General features: G+C 36.1%; 1 protein-coding gene across 11 annotated transcripts in view; it reads right to left on the bottom strand.

The window, feature by feature from the left end:
• MEF2C (myocyte enhancer factor 2C) overlaps positions 1-22,538 on the bottom strand; it is a 131,380-nt gene that overhangs the window by 42,645 nt on the left and 66,197 nt on the right. For all 11 annotated transcript variants that reach the window (XM_090132377.1, XM_090132379.1, XM_090132382.1 and 8 more), the window contains one exon: positions 17,048-17,251. In XM_090132377.1, coding sequence (XP_089988503.1) covers positions 17,048-17,251 — 204 coding nt within the window. The remainder of the gene's footprint in view (positions 1-17,047; positions 17,252-22,538) is intronic.

The following is a 22,538-nucleotide window of genomic DNA, read 5'->3' as shown; positions in this document are numbered from 1 at the left end:
CTTGTATTTATCATTAAACAGTTGCTAAAATCTAGACTATATTATGCATTTTTTCTATATAGCAAACTATCATCTGCTAGTAGGCAAAGAAAGAGGTCCTGTTTTCCCATGGAAAATCCTACAGGAATAACAAGATTCAGATAGCAATTTTTCAAGTTGAAAGCTGAAGATATCTTATCTACATAATAACAAAGAAGGATTGAGAGAGTATAGTCAGAAGCTGTATGGAGGGGCTGGATGAAACTTCCAGACTGCATGATTACCCCAGAAAGCTGGTCCTTCTAGCAACTCCTTGTTTCTTAGAAGTATAATCATACTGCTCTTATCATTCTGCTTTTCCCTTTAGAGGAGTAAACACTTCTCTCAAGAGAAAAGAATCAGAAATGACAGACTTAGCAAAAAGAGGTCAGATTTTAGGTGGATTCTGGAGAATTCAGGAAGCTTTCAAGGCAAGTGAGTTCTAAATTTCCATTACTGCAAATTGTGCCATTATGGAGGCAAAAGAGGCAAAGCATCTTTACACAGGATTACCAACAGTCAAGCTGCTTGCATGTATCTCAAGAGTCTGAAGTTTAGCTCCCATTACTGTTGATGACTTCCTGGATGGAGTTAATATTAATTCCATAATATAATAAAAAATAAAATAAAAATAATTTTTTTCCTCCTAAAAAAGATGCATGATTGTAAGTAACATCGTAATTGATGTGCTGTAAGAACAATTTCATTAAAAAAAAAAAAAGCTAACTGCAATGCATTCACAAAGGACTCTAAATTTACTATAGTCAGACAGACCTCACAAACCTTCTGTAGCTTTGTTGAGCAGAGTCTTAAGTTAAACTAACACTACAACAGTGGTTTTCAGCACACAATGAAGGAAAAAGACTTTAGAAACGCAGCAGTTTCCAATATTATCACTGCTTGAGAAAGCAGGAATGGCAGAGGCAGAGCCAAGTCAGAAAATTTTGACCAGAAATGTGGATATGAGAGCAAAGTTTGCAGAGATACTAGAAAAATCATGGCCGAGGGGGTAAAACAGACAAAGAATAAAAGAACACCAAATACTCAAACCCAAAACCAACACAAAAAAACCTTCATTCAGAAACTGAGCATCTTTATGAAAATTTCAGCTTTCTCTAGAAGGAGCTTAAACATATCTTAACTGTTAAGGTTTTTCATTGTAAAATTGGATTTCTTTTTTTGGACAAAATTATAGTTTTGTAAAGAAGAATTGGTATGCTGGCTAGCCAAAGCACTACTGTCTGAAATCTTCAAACCTTTAATCATATCGTATTTCCACACAGAGAATTCTGTGGGCTACAAAAGATGTTTCTACTGGAATCCATTCATTTTGCAGGAGAACTGGACAAACAGAGCAAGATATCAGCCTGTTTCCTTTCTTCCAGGGCTTGACAGAGGTAGGAATGGAGAGCACTGCCATGTATGTGATTAGTCAGTGTTGGTGAGGCCTTATCTGAGGGCTCCGGCACCCCAGCTTTGGTGGCTGCCACCACTGCAGGGTCAGTTCTCTTGCAGTGCTGCCAGAGATTGCTCACCCCATACTCAAGTGGTGGGAGTGAAGCAGCTGAGGGGTGGGCATTCCCCTCCTCTGAGTCTACTTAGAAGCTGGTAGCCTCCAATGGAGGAAGGCAGTGAACAACTGAGTGGTACTAACACCATCACACTGTTTCCGCAGACATTCTCAGTCAATGTCCCAGAAAAACACATTACATGTAAGAAAGAAAGCTTTTCCCATTGGGAATCGAATTTTTTTTCGGGAATTGAAACCCTGCAGCAGTCTTAAGGGACACGTTTGTTTTAAACAACTGACCTCCTTTGTGATTTATCACTTCACAGTATTTTGATACATAGACACAGGTAGTGTTTTGGGGACTGTGTTTCTGAGAAAAAAAATTAATCTTTGTCAATTTCAGGCAAACTGAGAAAAATTTTAAGAAGCAAATAACGTTTGGAGCATTTTTTTTTTCTAGCATGCTTAGCTTGCATACAAGGAAAACCCTGCATAACAAAGAACAGAGGTTTCAGCTCTCTGCATTTCTGTTCTGCACACAGAATGAACTTTACAGCAACCTGTCCACAAGTTTAGGAAAGTTAGATGTCTGGAACAATTACAGATCTGTAAAGTCTGCCTGTGTCTTTAGGCTGAATCCACTGTCCTGACAGACGGAGAAGTCAGTTTCCTATTGACAGTACTGCAGCAAGAAATGTAAGCTTATTAGTTATTCCATTATTTTAGCTATTTTCGAAGCCATCTGCCGCCATCAGCTTGCTGCCACAGCATCCAGAGCTCTTTCCTAAGTTCTGCAGGGCACTTACAATGCAACAAAATGATTTAGAAGAGAGTTAAAAAGTTCCACATGGAATGATACAGGAATACCGCAGCATCTTCAAAATTTGCTTTGTATTTGAATTTTAAAATCAACCAAATGCTGATTGCACCAAAGAAATCAGACTGTGGCAAGACAGAAGATGAACTTACCTCAAAATATGTGTGGCTTTGACTCTTACTATAGAAATACCAAAATCAAAAATCTGCAAGCAGATCCTGTCGGATTTCAACGAGCCCAGATTTTCACATAGCACTTAAATCAGCAATAAGGACAAAAAAGTATCCAGAAGGGACAAAATTTCAGTGAAAATCAGGACTGCTATAAGATCCTTTCCAGGAAGAGGCCAGCTGGCATGAAAGAAACAGGCATATAATAAATCCTCTATTGCAGAAGTGAACAATTTTGTTCCTAGTCTCTGCACTTTCACAGTCCTGAGGGTTGTGTGCAGTTTCTCAACAACATGAAACTTTGAAATAAACTACGCCAAAGCCTTCTTACAGTGTTTCTAAAGCTTAGCAGGATTCTTGTTTCTGCCTGGGGAATACCAGATCACAAAACCCCGCAATAAAATAGCAGTAGTGGGAATGGATGAGTTTTTTATTTGTGCTACAGAATTGGTCACAGAGATCATGGAGAAGCTTAACTTAACGGCAGAATGTTTGGTCAGCTCTTTTGCTCCTTCACTGACAGTGACAGAAGTGAAAACAACATTTTTTCTATAAAAATGGCTGTACAGAGGAACTCTCAGACTCCTTAATGGGATGGGAATTAAAAATTTATTCCACATGAGAGGCAGGTTTCTGTAAGTTTTGAGGAGTGATTCACCTGAGTTCAGAACACAGCATAAATAGCCTGCTCAGCTTCAGCTGTGAAACCCTCATAGGCATTGCCATCAAGGGAGTTTTACTTTAGAAAAAAAACTCCTTACTACCTATCAATACTATGATTCTATGATTCTGTGATTCTATGCAGTTCAACTCAGAGTGGTCAAATGTAGATATCTACAAAGGTCCAAACAGTTCAACCATTTGGCTAACAAAGCCAATCAGGCAGAATCTCCTATACCTGCCAATATTGAAAGCTATAAATGAAGATGTCTAGGGATAGAGAAATAAGAACACACTTTCTTAAGGCTCATTCAGGAAATCAGTATTTTTTAAAGGGACAGGATAGAAAACTAGTTGACAAGGAGTCCTCTTTTAGCCACACTGCTTTGATGTGCACCCAAGAGCTTACATTGAAGCCATAAAAAGCAGTCCACACCCTGCTGTAATTCCCTTGCTGCTAGAAATGGCCTTGTGACAGGAAAGGGCTATGGAACAGGTCCAGTAAAGGATTTAGGCACACAGAAAGCTCAATTTGGCAATACTTGATATTTGGGCATCTGACCTCCAAAGTAGCACTCAAACTGTTAGGATATGAGGCTTCCTATGCAGGGCACAGTAAAAGCTTGGTACTGCAGAACAGGATCCAAGCCCAGCAGCAGGTGGCTAGGATGCTTGTGACAGATCCAGACAAAGCAAATACAGTTTCAGAAATCCTGCTCCTCATCAGAAGTTAACGTTGCTTTCCCAGGACTGCAGACACCTCCATCCATGAAGACCTATGGGGCATTCAGGCATTCAATAAATGCTTGCCAAGGATATTTCCTTTGTAGAGGACTGAGAGTTTCTGGATCTTCTATGGAGAAAAAGCTTTCCATTTTGGTCCAGACTGGGTCTATCCAAAGGGAACATAGTACAGGCCCCTAGGTACCTTCAGTACCAAATAACAAGGTCTCTCATATACCCCAAGTTACACTTTTGGATAATGATCTTAGTTGCCATATTTTAAAGCTTATGTTTAGTCACTTCTATGAAACATTTTAAGGTTTAGGATGGAAAAAAAATGAAGCATAATTGTAATTTTTTTATCCTCAAGTTAAACAATATATATGGATTGTACTAAAATTTACTTTTGAGAAGAAAAGCTTATTTTCAGTAGGTTACAAAAATACAGATTAAATGCTAACGTGCACATTTACAGCTGCTGGAGACAAAAGTGTAGAGCTTCCATTTTATTGATAATTGTTTGAACATGCTAGAAGTGTGTAATAACCAAGCCTTGGATTATAACTGTGAAAGAATAAATTACGTGTTTTTATGTTTGGTCATGTTATAGCTATGATTCTTTTGTAGTAAGCTAAATATACTTTAAACAACATATGCTCCTTTAGGAATTGCTTCTTTGTCAAGATTTTGATCTCTTTTGAATCAATCTATAGCAGCTGTGAGTTGTTTAAAATACTCGTATTGACTCTTCTATAATTTGCTTTCTTTGAACAGCCTGTGTGCTGTAACATTTGATCAAAGAAATAAACGTATACTTTAACAACCCAAAGTAAAGTGCATGCACATTTCTATAACAGTGCGCTATAAAATGTAATTATAGTTGTCTATAGATCACACAGGATGATATAAATAATGGGTTTGAGATTTTTTTCCTAATGCAAGCCTATTCAATATATCACAATTTTTTCTCTTTAACACTGCTCCCTATCACACAAAAGCATTAACGCAGTTAATTAAAGTTTAGATCACAGATTATGCAACTCCTTTTAATAGTGTATTTACTCCATCATTAACTGGTAGCCGTATGCAAAAGTGCCCACAGCAATATTAAGTAAGGAAGACATAATAATGTAAAGTTGTGGTTTTATAAACTACAGCATAAAGAAGATGCTGACTGAAACCCTGTTCTAAATGTTACTGTTTTTTGTTCGAGGAACAATGGCAGTTTAAGATTTAACTACCACAAAGAGCTTAGCAGTGCTGACCTATGGACAGCTGACCACTAGACTTGTGAGTATTAAAAATGCAGAACAATAAAGTGTAGGTGTTTGAGGCTTTATAGCCCTGCAAATTTGATAATTTACATTAATTTCAATTCTCTTTTACATACACAAACACATAAGGACTCCTTGGATTCAGAGCAAATGGAGCCCAATCAATATTAGCTACATAATACATAAGGACGAATGCAAATTTTATAGCACACAAATAAATAATTAATTTCTATGTTCTTACTGTAACAAAGGGAAAAAAGTCAGCGTATTTTGAAGTTTAACAGAAGTTTTGCCAGAGATGTGAAAACAGTGGGAAGGTATTTCAAGAGCAGATAGTTACCTGCCTGCAGTCCAGGGAAGAAGAAACATGGAGGAATTTTGCTTCATGCAGCATGGAAGGATAAGGTAAGAAGAGCTTTTAAAATACCAGCTCTATTGAAGGTGAGGTAGAGTAAGCACAAAGCTGGATTTTTTGTATCCCTATCCTTTCCGGTGTTTCTTCATGAAGCACCTCCTGCTCAGTGCCTTTGCTACTCATGAAGGGGCTCGCCTATTGCTAACTTTGTGGCATGGAAGCATATTTACTGCACATTTATTTCTCCATATAGACACATGAATGCTTCTCAGTGTATGAACTGTTTAGGTCCCAAATCTGCCACCTTTACTGATAGGAAAGCTACTTCAAAAATAAAGCTACAACACTGCGTATTCTTATTGAAGTATTCTGCTTTCTCCTTGCAAATAGTTTCACAGCCTGAAACAGGACCTCTATAAATGTTTGTAGAAAGAAGAGTTATTACATTACTACTTACTACAAAAGGTGATAGAATGTGCAGAAATTGCTGTCTACAGAAATTGTAACCAGATGATTTTGAAGTTTGCCAGAAGGTTCCTATTGACCACTCTAGACTTTAAGTCAGGAGTAAACATATCTGATCAATGGAATTTACATATTAGTGTTCTTTGCTTTTTGATAATGTAGGACTCCTTTTACCTAATAAAAGGAGTTGTGAGCATCAGCTAAGGGACAACATCTGGGAACATCTGTACCCTAAACAAAAACCTTTACTCATTCTAAGCATGTGAAAAAGTGTGCACTGCTTGCTGATTTTCCGGGAATCTCAGCATGCACAGTCTTCAACTGTGGCTTGATTGGAACAGCTGACAGCTTATGGGAGTCCAATAAAACAAAAAGTCTGGGGGACAGGAGGGCAAGTCCAGCTGACTGTGCTGAAGACAGTTGTGAGCAAACAGAAGATGTGGTATTACTAGACTTCTGATTATATTACTGTGCAGAATCCAGGTAAATAACCACATTTTGTATTTACCTTTCAAAGCAGGGATGTCTTGAAAATGAAAAATGGGTTTGCTCACAAAAGCTTTTGTCTCTGGAACACAGCAGTAAGTAGCTCACTATCTAGGTTGAAAATGGTAATGTAGGGTAGCATGCCCTATTTTTCCAAACGTGCAGTGAAGATACAATACAGGAATTCAGCCTCGGTAATTACTACTACACCACACAGACACAATTACACCCTGTGTACTGCATAAAGGAATCACTTGTGGTCTGCCTCCATTACAAAGAGCAGTAGGGGGCCGACATGCAAGAAGACAAAAATGCTTTACAAGGAGGAAGGAGACCAGAAGAGTCGATGTACCCAAATACAAGGACCTTGATTCTTTTTGGAGTGATTTAAGTCCCCTTCCATCAATTATCGTCCTTTGTCTTCAGCGTCTTATCACAAACAGCATTACAGGAACTGAACAAAACAATACTCAGGCCCAAATAACCCTGTGAACTGTACTGACATTTCCACACCCTGTTGCTGTGTTTGACCAGGTTACTCAGATTTAAAAAAAAAAAAATACAACAACACAAAACTAAAAAAACCCAGTACAAAAACTCCATATAGACTAACAACAAATATTTCTGTTTTAAACAACATGCTCTGTCTTTCCTGGTGTCTTTTCTGTTGTCAGTGGAGCTGATGCCTCACGTGATACCTCACAATGGTGGTACAAAAATCTTTGCAGCCCAAAATGACATTAGCTTTCTCTAATGTGACAGCTTTCCAAATGAAAATGTTCTGCTTTGCAGAGTTCTCAACAGGCTTATTTTTAAGTTAATTAGGTTCTTCCCCTTGCTATTTGCATCTCCTATATCCCTCTGCATAAAACTGAGCTTTGGATACATGAAGAATTACAAATAACAACTTTAACTCGTGTATTACAAGAAGTACCAGGCCACCAAACTGTTTGATTCCTGATAAGCCAACTGTCTACTCACTCACTTTTACTGTTCAGAATCAGAGTAATAAACCCCTCTTGGGCAATAAGTGAACTTTTGAGAGTATGATCCTAAGTATGAAATCAATGAAAAGTATCTATTTTTTCATTCATTTGGACTAGATTTGTGACATTTCATGGTACTTTTTGACAGAACATTGCAGTCATTGCTCATCTGAAAATAAATTAAAAAACATGCGGAAAGTTAAAAAAAAAAAAAAAAAAAAAAAGGGACCTTAGGAAAGTCAGCTATTTTTGACAGTAAGTCAGCTTCTGTGAAACAAAGCCTTGTCTTTCAGAAAGTATTTACGATCTATGAGAAAAAAAAATATATCCTTGGGCTAAAATGTTTATTGGCACCTAAGAGTCTGAAGAGAGCAAGTCAGGCCTGTGGTTTTTTGAGGGCACTTTATCATCGCCTGCATTCTCAAAGGGATCTGTGAATGAATAGAGCTGGATTACTCAGCCTTCTATTCCACGCATATTCCTCTCCATTTTCCTTGGCAAGACTGAGAGCCAAGCTATTTTTAGTTAGGCAGTTTTCTATTTTTAGATGAATATCAGTTAAAAGACATTTGTCAGGAAAAATCTGAAAAAAGAAAAACACAAAAGGGGGAGGGGATGAGGCTTCCCATCTCACATTGCGAAGCAAGCCCTTCAACCTGTAACTCCAGGCGTTTCAGCTGCTTCCAATCTTGGAAAAATAAAGAAAATTCAGAGTTCAGGGATTTAAAAATAAACCTACCCTCTGGCAAACAGACCAAAATACAACAAGATGTTACTATGTGAAACAGTGACTACAAAAACAAAGAACGTTCTCCAATGACTAGATTGGGATAAAACTTTGGAGCTATTAAGTTATAAGAATGTTACAAAGACATGTAAGATTTTTCCAGTTTCTAGGCCAGATATATCATGTTTTGGAGAAAGAAACAGTCATCTGTGAAATAGACCGAGCTCTCAGACATACAGATTTATGTTCCCAGTTTGACAAAGAAGGGAACTGTGAAAAGAGTTTGAAATATTCTACCTCTGTTTTTCATCTTTATGGTTATCCCACCATTTTTACAAAAATCCGGTCCAAAAAATTCCTAAAATATTGAAATATTTTTGAAGTGATTATTAAGAACAAAAGTATAAAAGAAAAATAACAAGGAGGATCTGACCAGCGATAAGGACTAACCCTCAATAAGTAAAATCCGGGAGGTTCCTCCATTTGCATCCATTTCTCTTCTCTCTATCCCTACACTCTAATTCTAATTAGGGAAAAGCAAGTTAATCAAGTGAGATACTACTTCACTTTCATTTGACATCTATTAGGATTAAAAAATATGTTTTATGCCACCTAAAACCTTGTTGCAAATAAATCATAGTGGAAAACTGGCCTTTTTGAGAAAGAGAGAGGTAAAGAAAGAAAAAGAAAAACAAAGCAACTCATTCTCTTCGCTGCATTTTTCACTTACTGGACTAATTTTTGATCTATTCAAAATAAAATAAAAGCAATATCTACACTTGACCTTTTATTTTGTAATAAATAATATCTGGATAGAAGGAGTCAAAAATCTCGTATGTAAGGAAGAAGGAAAAACTGCTATTTATTGAATATAGTAGAGGGACTGATTTGGATGGAAAAGAACTGACTTTCACAATTTTCCCACTTTGAAATTTTTCTTGTGATGTTGTAGTAGCTAATATAAAATCCAAATTGATGGAGTAATGAGATTAGGTAAGAATATCAGATTTTAAAAGATTTGTCTCTTAATTATTTGCTTGAAAAAATAAAATTAAGATTGATAAAGTGAAGAGGAAGTTTTTTTAGCATTTTTGAAAACAGTGTATTTTCCTATCCATGACCTTTTTATACTCACCTTGAATAGTAAAAATATAGAAATAAACTCATGTGAGAATTGTAGATTACAAATACATTTTCCAAAGGTTTGAAATTGAAAAGATGAGCAGTGAAGGATTAAAGGAATATTGAATAAATAAATAAATAAATATCTTAAAGCCCATCCCAGGATTTTGTCATACATCTGGTTAGCAATAACAGTTTGGCACATGTTTACTAAAAATGAAATGAGAAGCAAATACTTAAGAAGCCTAAATCATCATTTAAATGAAATTCTTTGGCCAGTTGACCCTGTCCAATCGTCTCCTGGTCTGTGAAAACTGGTAATAGTAACTGTTTTTTTAGCAAGCTGGTCTTCAACCAATTTACAAAGGAAATCAATAACGCTATTCCCATTTTACAGATAGGGAAACTGAAGCATTAAGAGGAAATGTGACTCGTCCAAGGTCACACAACAGTATTTGGCAAAGCTATTAATAAAATGAAAGTCTCATGAGTCCTGGTCCAGGGCAGTATCCAATAGACTGCACTGTCTTTAGATCACCCTGAATAACCTTTCTTACATACAAGTTTACTTTCTATAATGCCCCAGATCTTTAGCCCATGGTAGCTGAAATAATTCCACTGATTTCAATAGCTGAAGAACTGACTTGATGTGTATTTCACAGCTTGTTTATATGCAGTATTATGTTATGATGCCAGGAGAAGCAAATACTCTTATTATGTTAAACAAAATCCAGCAGTTGCCTTGCTTGTCCTCGAAGGAGCACACTTAGACAGCTATATGGGCTTATTTACTACAAATATAAAGATAAGAGTCTTAATTGATATGAAGAGGCTTTCAGAATCTAATTAACCTCTCATCTACTCATTATCTCTGTGACCTTTAGAAATAATTGACAGAATGAATTTTTTCCCCTTCATTTCATTCAGAACTTCCCCACCAAGTGACTAATCCTACATGTGCTGCAGAAACCACAGCACACCTGTACATGCAGTAAACCCAACAGCAAAACAGGACTGTGGCATTCCTCTCAGGCACAATGCAGCCTGTCTCATATATGCAACTTTTGCTGACTGAATTCCAACTTCATCCATTCCAACCTCCTGATGTGCTAGAGAGATACTTTAGATATATATTCTAAGTCTCAAGGAGAGTCATTGGAAATTTAGCAGTATTTCATGCATCTTACTACTCCTCTGTTGGTTGTGCTAAATGTCTATCAGATTCTCAACTTAAACTAGTACTTCTACAAAGCTTTGGAAATGCATGTAGATGTTGTACGAAAGGACATGGTTTAGTGGGCAGTATTGGTGTAGGTAGACTAGATGATCTTAGTGGTCTTTCCCAACCTACAGGATTCTATGATCCTATTCTATGATTCAATGATTCTATGATTATTTGTGTGTTTTCACTATGCATTTTTTAGAGCAAAGTGTTTTCTTAGTAAGGAGTAACACACAGACAAAAGCAATGTTATGAACGGCACCACTCCACACAACGACAAAATAGAATCACAAAAGGGTTTGAGTTGGAAGAGACCTTTAATATCATCTAGTTCCAGCACCTCTGGTATAGGCAGGGACCCATATAGGCAGGGACCCATATAGGCAGGGACCAGGTTGCTCACAGGCCCATCCAGCCTAACCTTGGATGCTGCCAGAGAAGGAGCATCCACAACTTCTCTGGGCAACCTGTTCCAGTGTCTCATCACTCTCACAGTAAAGAATTCCTTTCTAATGTCTACTCTAAATCTACATGGCTTGGTATTACTTTGTTTCCTAATATCTTAACAATGAGGTGTGTAAGGATGTCTCTTTGTCTTGTAAAAAAACACGATGTGCAATCAGCTGGCAGAATTTCATATGTGTAGCAGTTCAGTACTTTCCAGTGTGGAAAACGCTGTTGCATTTGGCACTGGTCTCTCTTGCTATGTTCAGTTCATTCTCTCGCACCAAATGCAGGCGCACACTGGGGAAGGTGTGACCTTTCTACAAAAGGTCAATTCAGCAGCAGGCAGTATAGCAATGAAGATGTGTCGCCATATGGAAAGCACACAGAAAAGACAATGCTAGATTCCTTAAGAAAGGATCTATAATTTCTGAATTATTTTAAAATCTGACTTCTGCTTGTGAATTAGAACTACCCTTTGTTTCCCTCATAGCCAACGAGCAACACCAACACAACAGCCCTTGGCTAATAAAGTATCCTATGGCAGCTCAGGCTAATTCTTGACACAGTCTTCACTATCACTAAGATTTCATCCTAAGAGAGTTTCTCCAAATTTACCCAATTACAGTGAGTAAAGGATGGTGGGGCATTGAGTGTAATGCGATTCCTAGCATGCATACTGAAGGAACAGCTGCTGAAACAACAGGAAGAGGACAGAAGCATTTATCTACACTAGTAGACACAGGATGACAGAAAAAAAATTATGCATGGTGCTGCAACTGGTAAGAAGTTAAGAAAGATGAAAGCAACGATGAGTCTAAGGTGAGGAGACTGTCAGTATTGGTCAAAAGGTGCTCATTTTTTGATTGAAATGGGATTAATGTGTTTTGCATGGAGAATCTTGTTACAGTATAATCATTGCCTTATTTTGTTACTGTTCTTACTGTGCTGTGTTTGAAGTAGGGTTGTAATTTTTGTGTGAGAAAGGAGCTGAAAGAACATGCTATGCTTCTAAGTATTCAGTAGGAAAAAAAAAAAATCCCAAACAACAAAAATCACACACACAAAAGAAACAAGTAACACCAAAAAACCCAAACCAACACAAGTGTAGGAGAATGCAGAGATGAGAAGCCATATTATTATCAGGTTTTATTGAAAGAGAAGGATATGACACCATATTGTAAGAGTTGAGTTCTTACTATTTGTAAGTGTTTGCAAGGGAGCTCATATTCCTTCCACGTGTAAAATGATTTAGAAAGAAGAAAAAAGAGAAAGAAAGGGTTAGTTGAAAATAGATAACTGTGAAAGAAAGAGACAAAGGCAGAAAGCAGGAGAGTTTTAAGGAATGATCTTTACAAAATTCGGAGATGATCTGGTGGGTGATCAGAATTGATAACTGAAGCTCAGAAAGAAAAGAGAAAAATGGAAGAAGTTTGTGTTGTTCCTCTTTTCTCTTTACCAGTGATCAGTGGTAAAGCAGAGGGGAAGTGAGGAGGTGGATGTACGTGTGCCAGAAAATGGAAGATATGGTTAATGGGATGAATTTGAAAGGGCTGATCTAGTAGGAGAACTTGAATTAAATGCAGTGACCACTGAATCAGCAGGGGAGTCGTAGCCAGCTGGAGAAATGTGACAATAAAAGCAGGAGGGTCAAAGAAACCAGTGTACCAGGGGCCTAAAAAGAGTTGAAAGGTGGAACAGTTAGTGAGTTGTGGAGGGATGATTTATATGCATGCTGAGTAAGGATCAGAGTATTAGACTTGGTGTCTGAAAAACAGAATCAAAAAGAAGGTTTAGTGAAAACTCACTAGAGATCTGCTAAAACTGAGCTGGCAATTTGATGTGAAAGAAGCAACAAGGAAGCAGGGACAGTGAGAGAAGACAGGCAGGAAATTTCACCTAAAATAAGCAGATTGGTGGCTTAGTTGAAGAGCCACAGTAGATTGCCACATGGCTAACACTGTAATTATATTTGCTGCCACTATGCAAAACACTTCTCTATATTAATAATCTAAAATATGCTCCTCCAGTCAAAGAGGGATGTCCTTTCTGAGCTCCTAAGTGGCGGTCTTACAGTGCTTTGGCATCACATTTTATTCTTACTTATTGCAGAGTGACAAAGAAATAAGTTGTGCTACATTTTTATTTGACAGAAGCAAGGAGGGGATATGGCCTTACGTTAAATAAGCACAAAAAAATGCATAATACATGTGCTTGTTAGTTGTAAAGCTGACACTCTTGTTCTCTATTTCCTCACTGCTAAAAGGAAATCCTCATCTTTACAATTGTGCTGATGTTAAATGACAGACATACAAGGTTTTTTTTTGTTTGTTTGTTTTTTTTTTTGTTAAAGCAGATAGGAGATGGAGATATTGACAAACTTCTAAGGAGAGATTGTAACTATTTGTTAAAAAAAAAACTACTGCACCAAAAAAATGTGTCATAAGTGCCTCAGGACTTTTGTAATGATTAAAAATGTAATACCATTTTAAGTAAAGAATTATAGATCTTCTAGTAGATCTTCTACTAGATCTTCTAGTACTTGCATGGCAGGATTTTAAATGAGAGCTGCTGAATGCATTGTTTTTAGTGTTTACATACAAGTTTGTTCTGGTACTGGTAAGTTAACATAAAGATGTCTTTCCTTCTCAGCATACGCAGGTACAACAGCTCAACACAGACTCCGCTGTTTCTTCAAGTTACTATATCCAGCCACCAGCACACAGCTTTTAACTGAAGGAAAATTGAATGAAAGTCTGTGGCGTGAGTGGTTTGGTGGGTGAGGACATAAAAGTTTCAGTTTTAGGAATCCAGTTAACTCTAAACAGAAGTCTCAAAATGAATCCTTTTTTGCAGGACTAATATGTATCGTAAAACTGCCATACAATTTTCAGTGAGACGTGCAGTAGTTGTTACTGTTGCTTAAAATGGACAAACTTGCATGCTGAATGCAAATCTTTTCTCCTTTAAGGGTGTGAATTAATTTTTAGTAACCAGTGGAAATTGTAAGTATATTTACTGGCTAATATCTGAAACACATTCAGCTTGTAGGTAATTTGTAGGAGGTGAAGAACTCAGAGACACCAAATTGCACATTACTAAACTCCATTTTGAATGAGGGAACTGCAAAAGACAATCTCAGTTACATATATATTGCATAAAAATGGAATTGTTACATGTGTAAGGGAAGTACAAACTTAAAAAAAAAAAAAACAAAAAAAACTTACACCAAGAGTTAAAAAATTACACAGAACTCAGTGAGTTTTAGAATACTCTTCTCTCTCCCTCCATTTTAAGTCCCACCAGTTATCAGATTATATAGCTGTATGTTGAGTAGGACCAAACTGCTCCATCTGCAGTGTCACAAGTATTAAAAGATACCATGTTCTAATTACTGATAGCATAGTTCTGCTGCAAGTTGGAAATTAGCTAAATGGTTAATTATGCCAAATATGAATAGAAATTGGATTAAAGATTTTTTTTTTTACAGTCGAAGTTATATTTCAAATGTCAAAAGTCTACTTTAAAAAGTTTTTATTAAACCTACATAGAAATCTAAGAGCACCGTTATGCCCTTTATTTTTCCATAGAAATGTAGGTATTGAACAGTCATTTAATTAAAAATGATGAGATTTAATAATATAGCCTGATTCTCAGAAGTTTCTTATTGCTTCAGAAAGACAAGATTAAAAAATTGTAAGTGTGAAATCTAGCTGTTAGCTAGAGTTAAAAAAAAAAAAATGGATTACTTACAAGGAAAATATGTCTAATGTAGACAGTTTAGCTGTTCAATTTATATATTTAAATATATGGCATATTATGTACCTAAAAATATCCGAACTACACCAAGTCAAGAAATTTCTCGAACTGCATATTTCTGTGGGTCTTGGTCCTCCATTGCATTATTGTTAATTGATATTGTTAATTATCAAGGCATGGTAATATGGGACTTTATTCTAAACTTCTGCCCGCACAAGAATTCCTTAGATCCTGGTCTTGATGTGGCTTATGTATTTTGCATTGCAGATAGAACTTTGAAAACCATAAAAGCAAAGCAGTCAAATCACTTAATTCAGAGCTGACAAAATAAATGGAAAAGAGGCCATAAAAAATGCACTTCATTGCTAGACTACTGAAATAAAAGAATGTTTATTTCAGATACCTATTTTCATTTGGCCACTTTCAGAGCAGTGAAAAGGGATACTAACAGAATTTTGAATAATTCTGAATAAAAACTATGCAAAAGTGCCCATAAACTGATACAAACTGGTTGTGAAGGAAAGGAATTTGATAGGTGCAAGAAGTGTTCCTTCTGAAAATTTTGAAGCTATAATAAAATAGACATTACTCAAATTCTATATTTTCACTCAAATTCTTTGCAAAAACACAGCCCTTGTGGCCAGAAGTTTTCATTCATTGCAGACAAGTAATAAGTCTATAGCAAGTGGCTTACTCACCCATTCCCACCAGAAATCCTGTAGGAAGAAGTAAAGATATCACAGGAAACTTTTCCTGCTAAGAATAATCTGGCTTTCTGCCACTAAAAGAGGACAGGGAATTATTTTGGGGACAGATTTTGAATTCTGCTGAACAGGACATGGGCCAACCAGTTCTGAGTGACAGGAAAGGCTTCATGTCTACGTAGGAGGTTTAAAGTAAGAGAGGAAGAGAGATGATGGTGGAAGAAATTATATAATTTCTTTTTAGTCCTAATTCAAATATATATATGTTTTTTTCCTCTTGTCAGAACCTCATCCTCCCCTAACAGAGGAGATGTGGAAGATCACAGAAGAAGCAGAACAGTACAATCCTATACATTAGTTTAAGGATAGACTGAAAAGTGATGTAGATTACTGTAATCTTTGCTGATCTATGGTGTTGGATTGTGACATCTTGCAAACAGGTGGAATGATGCCTATTATGTTGTATGCCATCTCAGTTTACACATATTCTTTTTTCCATTGCTAATCACAAATGCATGAATAATGCAGGTGCCATTTCCAAAAGTCTCATTTCAACAGCATTCAAGTTATTTAAAAATTGGAAACTAAAACCTTTAAAATCAGTAATTTAAGTGTGTAGCTAGGGTAATCAATAGCATGATCAAAGTTTTATTGATTTCCAAGGAAAGACCACATTCTTTCAATAGTTGCTTAGATGCTCTGATAAAAGGACTTGTGTAAGACACATAAGCAGTTCTTCAGAAATTGCTCTGAATGTTTTGCTATTACAAAAAAATCGTTGAAAGCTACATTTGTGTTGAATGGTTTAAATCTTAATGTGATTAGATATTAAACTGATTTTTCTGTAAATACTAGAGCTTAACATTGAGAAACTTGAATTTTAATGAATAAGTACCAGAAAGGGTAGATACAACTTGCCCTGCCTTGTTCAATTTTTAAAATGTAATTATAAGGTGTCTCAATCATTCTGATGTTATTTCTTTGATATTGTTATCATTATATTATGGTAACAACATTCCGTATGAGAGAGAACTGAAGCAATATAACTCACAAGTAAACTTTTCTTGCATTCTGTAAACTCTCCCAATTCTGTAGATAAGCAAAAAGCTTCTAAAAATGCCATCTGAATGCCTTACAGCACTAGTTCTAAATCTTTCTCACATGTCTTTTAGAGTGCATTTTTTCAGCTCCTTCTGGCTGGAGGACATTCTAACTTTTGGAGTGAGGGGAAAGTGCATGCAGTGCTTTCCAGGGAGCGTATCATTGGGGGCAGCTATGAGACAAGGAGTTTCAGCAGGGAAGGTGGTGGTAAAGGCATGGAGAGGACTCAGGTGACAAAGCAGGACAGCTGAACAGTTGAGGACTGGTGACACCATCACAAGTACATCTGCTGAGCATTTCAGACTCAGCAGGGTAACAGAGCTCACAAAATAAACAATATCCTTCAAGTCTCTGCTGCTCTCCTGAACATCGTTCACTGACTTCAGCTCCCCCAACAACATCCATGTTCTGCTCTCTTGCTGCTAGATCACTTCCCAGGACCATTCTATCACCCTCTTGAAAGTGCAATTGGGCCTGTCTGACTCACAGAGCACAAAATCTTACCTCAACAATATCTGAATTCGTTCGACTCTCATGTGGCTCATTATACTCAGTATACTTCAGCAGCACTTTGTCCATATCCGTGCTGGCATACTGGAACAGTTTGTTGGTGCTGTTGAAGATTATTAGAGCAATCTCGCAGTCACACAGAACACTCAGCTCATAAGCCTTCTTCATTAACCCAAATTTCCTCTTTGTAAATGTCACCTGGAAGAGAAGCAAAAAAAGGCTGTAAAAAATGCCCAAGTTGATCTTTGCAGCCCCCTTTTTTTTTTTTGAAATATACATATCCGCAGTAGTCTTTGAATTGAGCAAGTTCAGAAGGAAAATACATACATACAAACAGAGTTTCAAAATAGAATATGTTTGTTATGTGAATGAGGAAACGTATTTAATACTCACTGCACAATACTCAAGGTACAGGTAAAAAGAATGGCACATTTTCAAGCAGCACTATGTGGTGTTGGTGCTACATCTTTCTGTGTAAATTTTTAACTCACACAGCTATACCTTGAACACCTTGTGCTGCATACACCTTTCCCATCAATGTCTTAGAACTGCAGCTTAGATTTGCAAAAGCAAATAGCTTGAACACATGCAGTAAATTTCTATTATTGATAGCAAAACACTTAAATCAATTCCAACCAACTCCTAGATTTTCAACACAAGGAATTATTTTGTACAGAATTTAAGTTGTATATAAAGATAAGTTGTTCAGACAATTCAAAATACTTTTGGAGAAATATCTAAGATAACATAAAAAAATTAAGTACATCTTATTTAATGCTTACATTTTCATGTGAAAAATGAGAAATATAAAATAAATATAAAAACACTAGTTGCCAGCAACAAATATCTCTGAAATATGGCCTCTTCCTATGCACAGGTGTATCATATTTTATCTCCTTTCAATTTAGATGTTGAGGATATGAATTGGCATTTTTTAATATAAAGAACTGTGGATCACATTATGAAAGCATGGACTTACTGTTCCCATTAGGTTAGCTTGTGCACTGACACCTCACGCAAGCCGAGGTAGTAAGAAAAGCATCTCTACTTATACTTGACTATAATTCTACACAGAGACTTTTTTGATTAAGAAAGAATCTGTACAACAAATACATAAAGGTTTTTCTTCCTATCTTTCCTGCACTTAACTTACATGTTCCAATAAGAAATGTCAGTGTTTAAGCTAATAGTATGCTTGACTGTTTCCCTTTCCCTGGTAATTTTCTCTTTTTTTAGTAATTTTCAGTGATGTTATTTTTTCAGATAAAATATGGTTTTGCTAAACCTATTACTAACCAAATTTAACATGTAGGCAAGGTATTTGATATAGCAAGGACAGGCACTCAGCAAAGTTTATGTCTGCTTAATTCCATACTTGCTGCTTAAGGACCACAAGCAGTAGTACCTCTGCACTTTAATGCTATGGAAAGAAGATTCCTCTATACGTGGTTCATAAGACTGCTGTTTTATCTCATCAAACTCCTAATGCAGGTTAATGCTAACTGCAACCCCAGCCTACCTTTAAATCCTACTAGGTCATGCCATGGAAAACGTCACCTTTAAGTATTTCTAATCCCTACTTGCTGTCCATCTCAAAAAGAGGGGGCTGTGAGCCAACACCAAGAACATTTATTCTCCCAGATATATACTTAATGTCACTCCTCTTATTGTCACTTCAATTTCTCTAGCCTCTGTCAAAGAACCATGAAGAAAAATACATTCCCATTAAGTACAGTTATTCAATCATTTTATAAACACATTTTACTCAGCCCTCTTCTCAAGTATGCGTAATTGATTTTAAGTTCTATCTCATCTGTCTCAATGGCTTTTGAGTTTGGGAATGAATAATGTGATAGGTAACAAAACTATGTTTAAATTCTGGAAAGTAAACTAGTATTTCAAACACTCTTTTAATATTTTCTTTGATTATGGAAATTTGCACTGTATTTGTTGAAAAACAGATATATATTTAACATTTTTGAAGAAGTCTAACATACAGAAGATAAAATGGACTAACTCAACATATTTTTCTGCAACTAAAATGCCTTTCAATTGACTTTTAGACCACAGTGCTGTAGGTGGAGTGTCTCTATACAGTATGGTTTCTGTTGCACGTAAGCCTCAGAATTTAGCATGTTACAGCTTCTCACCATCAAAGAACGCTCCAGCAAATATCTTTAAAGCCACTGTTTGTGTTTACTGTTAGGTCCTCCTGAACATTTAGAGTAACCACACAGCTGTGCTGCATAGCACATACTTATTTCATAATACTTATCACCAGAATAATACTGGCTGGAGTTCCTTTTTGCAGAAACTGAAGAAAGAACAAGAGATTAGCTAGATACTACTTTTTTTTTTCTTTCATTTTTTTAAAAGCATAATTTCAATTTCTCTGAATTTGATTTGCCATTAACTTCTTGATCTTTTCAACGTTTTCTAAATCTATGAGAGAATGATTTATGCAATTGCTACTCAATGCATTAAAAACAACTGCATCTATGGCAAGGTTTCTACAGTAATCTGCAATTTTACTTTTTCAAAATACAATTAATTGTTGCATATTTATGCATAGATAAAAATATATGTAACAAATGTATATATGTGAAATTGCCATGCTATTGAAACAGTTTCTGGTGTGAGTCAACTCATACTTTTAAGTGTATAGTGGAAGGTTGGTAGCTTCGGAAGATTATGAATACTCCACAAGCTATTTGGAAACAAATGATCTTTTTGCATATTCTTTTCTGTACAGCTACACAAGGAAGATGAAGATACTTCTCTTCCACACTCTACAGTTTTTTTGGTGAGGAGTAGAAGCAGACCTTTTCCTTATTACTTAATTTTGGTCTTTTGGTCTGAGTTTGTTAACCATCAATTATGTTAACCATACTCATCCAAACTAATAGAATCAAATAAACGTTGTCCAAGGTAACAAACAGATAATGTTCTGGTATTGCAGAAACTTTGCAAAGTGGTAGTAAAACTTATTTAAAGCATTTAGGTTTTTTTTGTGTCTAGGCATAAGGTAGTGTGAAATCTGCTCCTAAGATAGTCTGCCTGCATTTACAAAATTTACTTTAACTGACTCAGCGCTGAGAATGAATAAGACAGACACAATTCACATGACATAAGCTTCTGACTCATTGCAGCTACAGTACCAAGAACCCAAGTGGTCACACTGTCACTTTACTATTCTATGTTGCATTCAAAATTCACAGTCACCATAGTGTCATATATCATTAGTGTCATTTTGTCATTCGACGGTAAGTGCACTAGTGACACTGAAAGTAAACACACATCCAGTAAAGCAAATCTTCAACATATTTTTAAAAAGCACATTAAAAATAATAAAAATAAAAATAAAAACCCAAAAAAACAGCATGCATTTTAACAGTGTTTGCTCAATATTTAACTTTTTTTTTTTTTTCAGTAAAAAGAATCCAATCACTTCACTATTCCACTTCACTATTCCCACAAATTTTAGTTAAGTTATGGCTAATTATGCCTGCTGTCTAAACCACTAATAGTCTGTAGGTCTTTTTCAGTTTACAGTTTTTCTGCTTTTTAGGAGAACGATAGCCTATGTATGAAGTTCTCTCTTTCTGGACTACTATATAATGGTAGTATAAGAAGAAATAGGAATGAATACAGAGTGGAGGGAGGAAGTGGAACAGATAAGAGGACTGCATTCAACTGTTTTTAAAAACTTATTTTAGTATGTATATGAAAAACAAAAGATTTGAAACCACAACACCATTTTTAAATACTTATATGAGGCTTTTTAAAGCATAGTTGTAAACGTATTGCAGAAACAGCAGGGTGTAGAGTGTACCACATTTTCCTCTGCAACGTAACTAAAAACCCCATGAGTTCCAACCCTGCACAATACAACCTTTCCAACCCTTAGCAAAAAAAGCTCACTAGTTTGCTACTACTAGTTGTCTTCACACTATAGTTTACTTTCTTATTTAAGGGTCATTTTAAAAAAACTTAAAGCTGTCCTCAAAGCAGGAGTAATGCTACTAAATTCTGCAGCATTTTCGTGGGCAAAGAAGAATAAATACTGATGACTTTAAACACTGTGAACAAATCAGATACTGATGTTAAGCATTGGGAAAATTGAAAAAAAAATGTGATAAACCAAACTTTGAACTTCCTTGATATAAATCAGTGTAAACTTTTAATGCATTTTGTATTAAATTCTGGTTAACGATGAGAACTACAATATGTGCTAAAAGATAGGCATTGACAAAAAAGGATTGTTAAAAGGACATTTTTCCACTTCAACTCTGGCTCTTTTTCAGTACCATGGAAACACCTCTCAACTAGCTCTTCAAGCATAAATCTGCAAGAGTCTTCTGATGGCTGTTTCATGGACTAGTCACTTCAGTGTATGTGAGAGGATCTATAGACAGCCTGAATCCACAGCTACATGAGCACACACTGTGATATGCACCATTTTGTTAGTAATTTGTCCCAGAATCAGATTTTTTTCTTTAATCCCTAGTAACAACAACAACAACAAAGAATAAAACTGTATATGCACTGGAAAATGTTTTTTTTTTTTTTAATCATGAGTGTTAATTCATCAATGTACTGAAATATAAATTTAGATATGTTTGCACATGTCCACACATGAATGAGTCCATCTCATTTTTCAGTCCAGATAGTTTAAGGCTAAATGATATTAGTGGTCATAGGCTATAGTCTTTATTTATCTAAACCTTTAGCAAGAAAAGATGCTATAGATGCTAATGCATTGATGACTATAGTCTTCAGGATACTTTACTTATATATTTATTTTAATTCAAGTCCCTCTAGTCCTTCTGGTATCCTAGACACTTTGAAAAGCTGAATTTTGGATGACTGAGCTATTTCACCTATGTTCTCAACAAATGTAGAGAACATTTGATAATGTTCCTAACAACTATAGCACATGTGCTAATGTTTTCTGTTTTGAAAGTACCAGCCCTGTGATCTTTCCAGCCATTCTTCCCAGTGAATGGCAAAGTATTAGTGTTCTCCTTACTATTTCAATTATACTGATACATAGCTGCTGACATAGGAAAATGAGATTCAGGGAATTAGTACATAATGCTTCTCATATACATTTCCTGCCATTAAACGTATGACTAACTAGTGAAAAACAGGCACAGTTGATGCATAGAAGTATCAGATATGGATGCTGCCTGGTCAAGAAAAAATATGATTCTCTTCACCCTTATTTCACCCAGAATATCTAAATTTTCTACACAGAGGCTAGATCACCAACAGTACATAAAACGTAGGTGACAAATAGGTGGTACTATGCAAGCCTACCTAAGATTAAACACAGTAAAATGAAGATAGCCATGTATAAACCAAGACCCTACTGACTAAAATGCACTGCCAGGCACATCTTCGTATGCTGAAAGCCCAAATAGAATCATAGAATAGCTTAGATTGGGAAAGACCTTAAAGAAATAACTAGTTGAGAGGAGAGAGC

The sequence above is a fragment of the Phasianus colchicus genome, chromosome Z (assembly GCF_987193195.1).
Source record: "Phasianus colchicus chromosome Z, bPhaCol1.hap1.1, whole genome shotgun sequence".
In the NCBI taxonomy this organism is placed as follows: Eukaryota; Metazoa; Chordata; class Aves; order Galliformes; family Phasianidae; genus Phasianus; species Phasianus colchicus.
The sequence above is the reverse complement of the archived record's forward strand: the minus strand, read 5'-3'. Positions and strand labels throughout refer to the sequence as shown.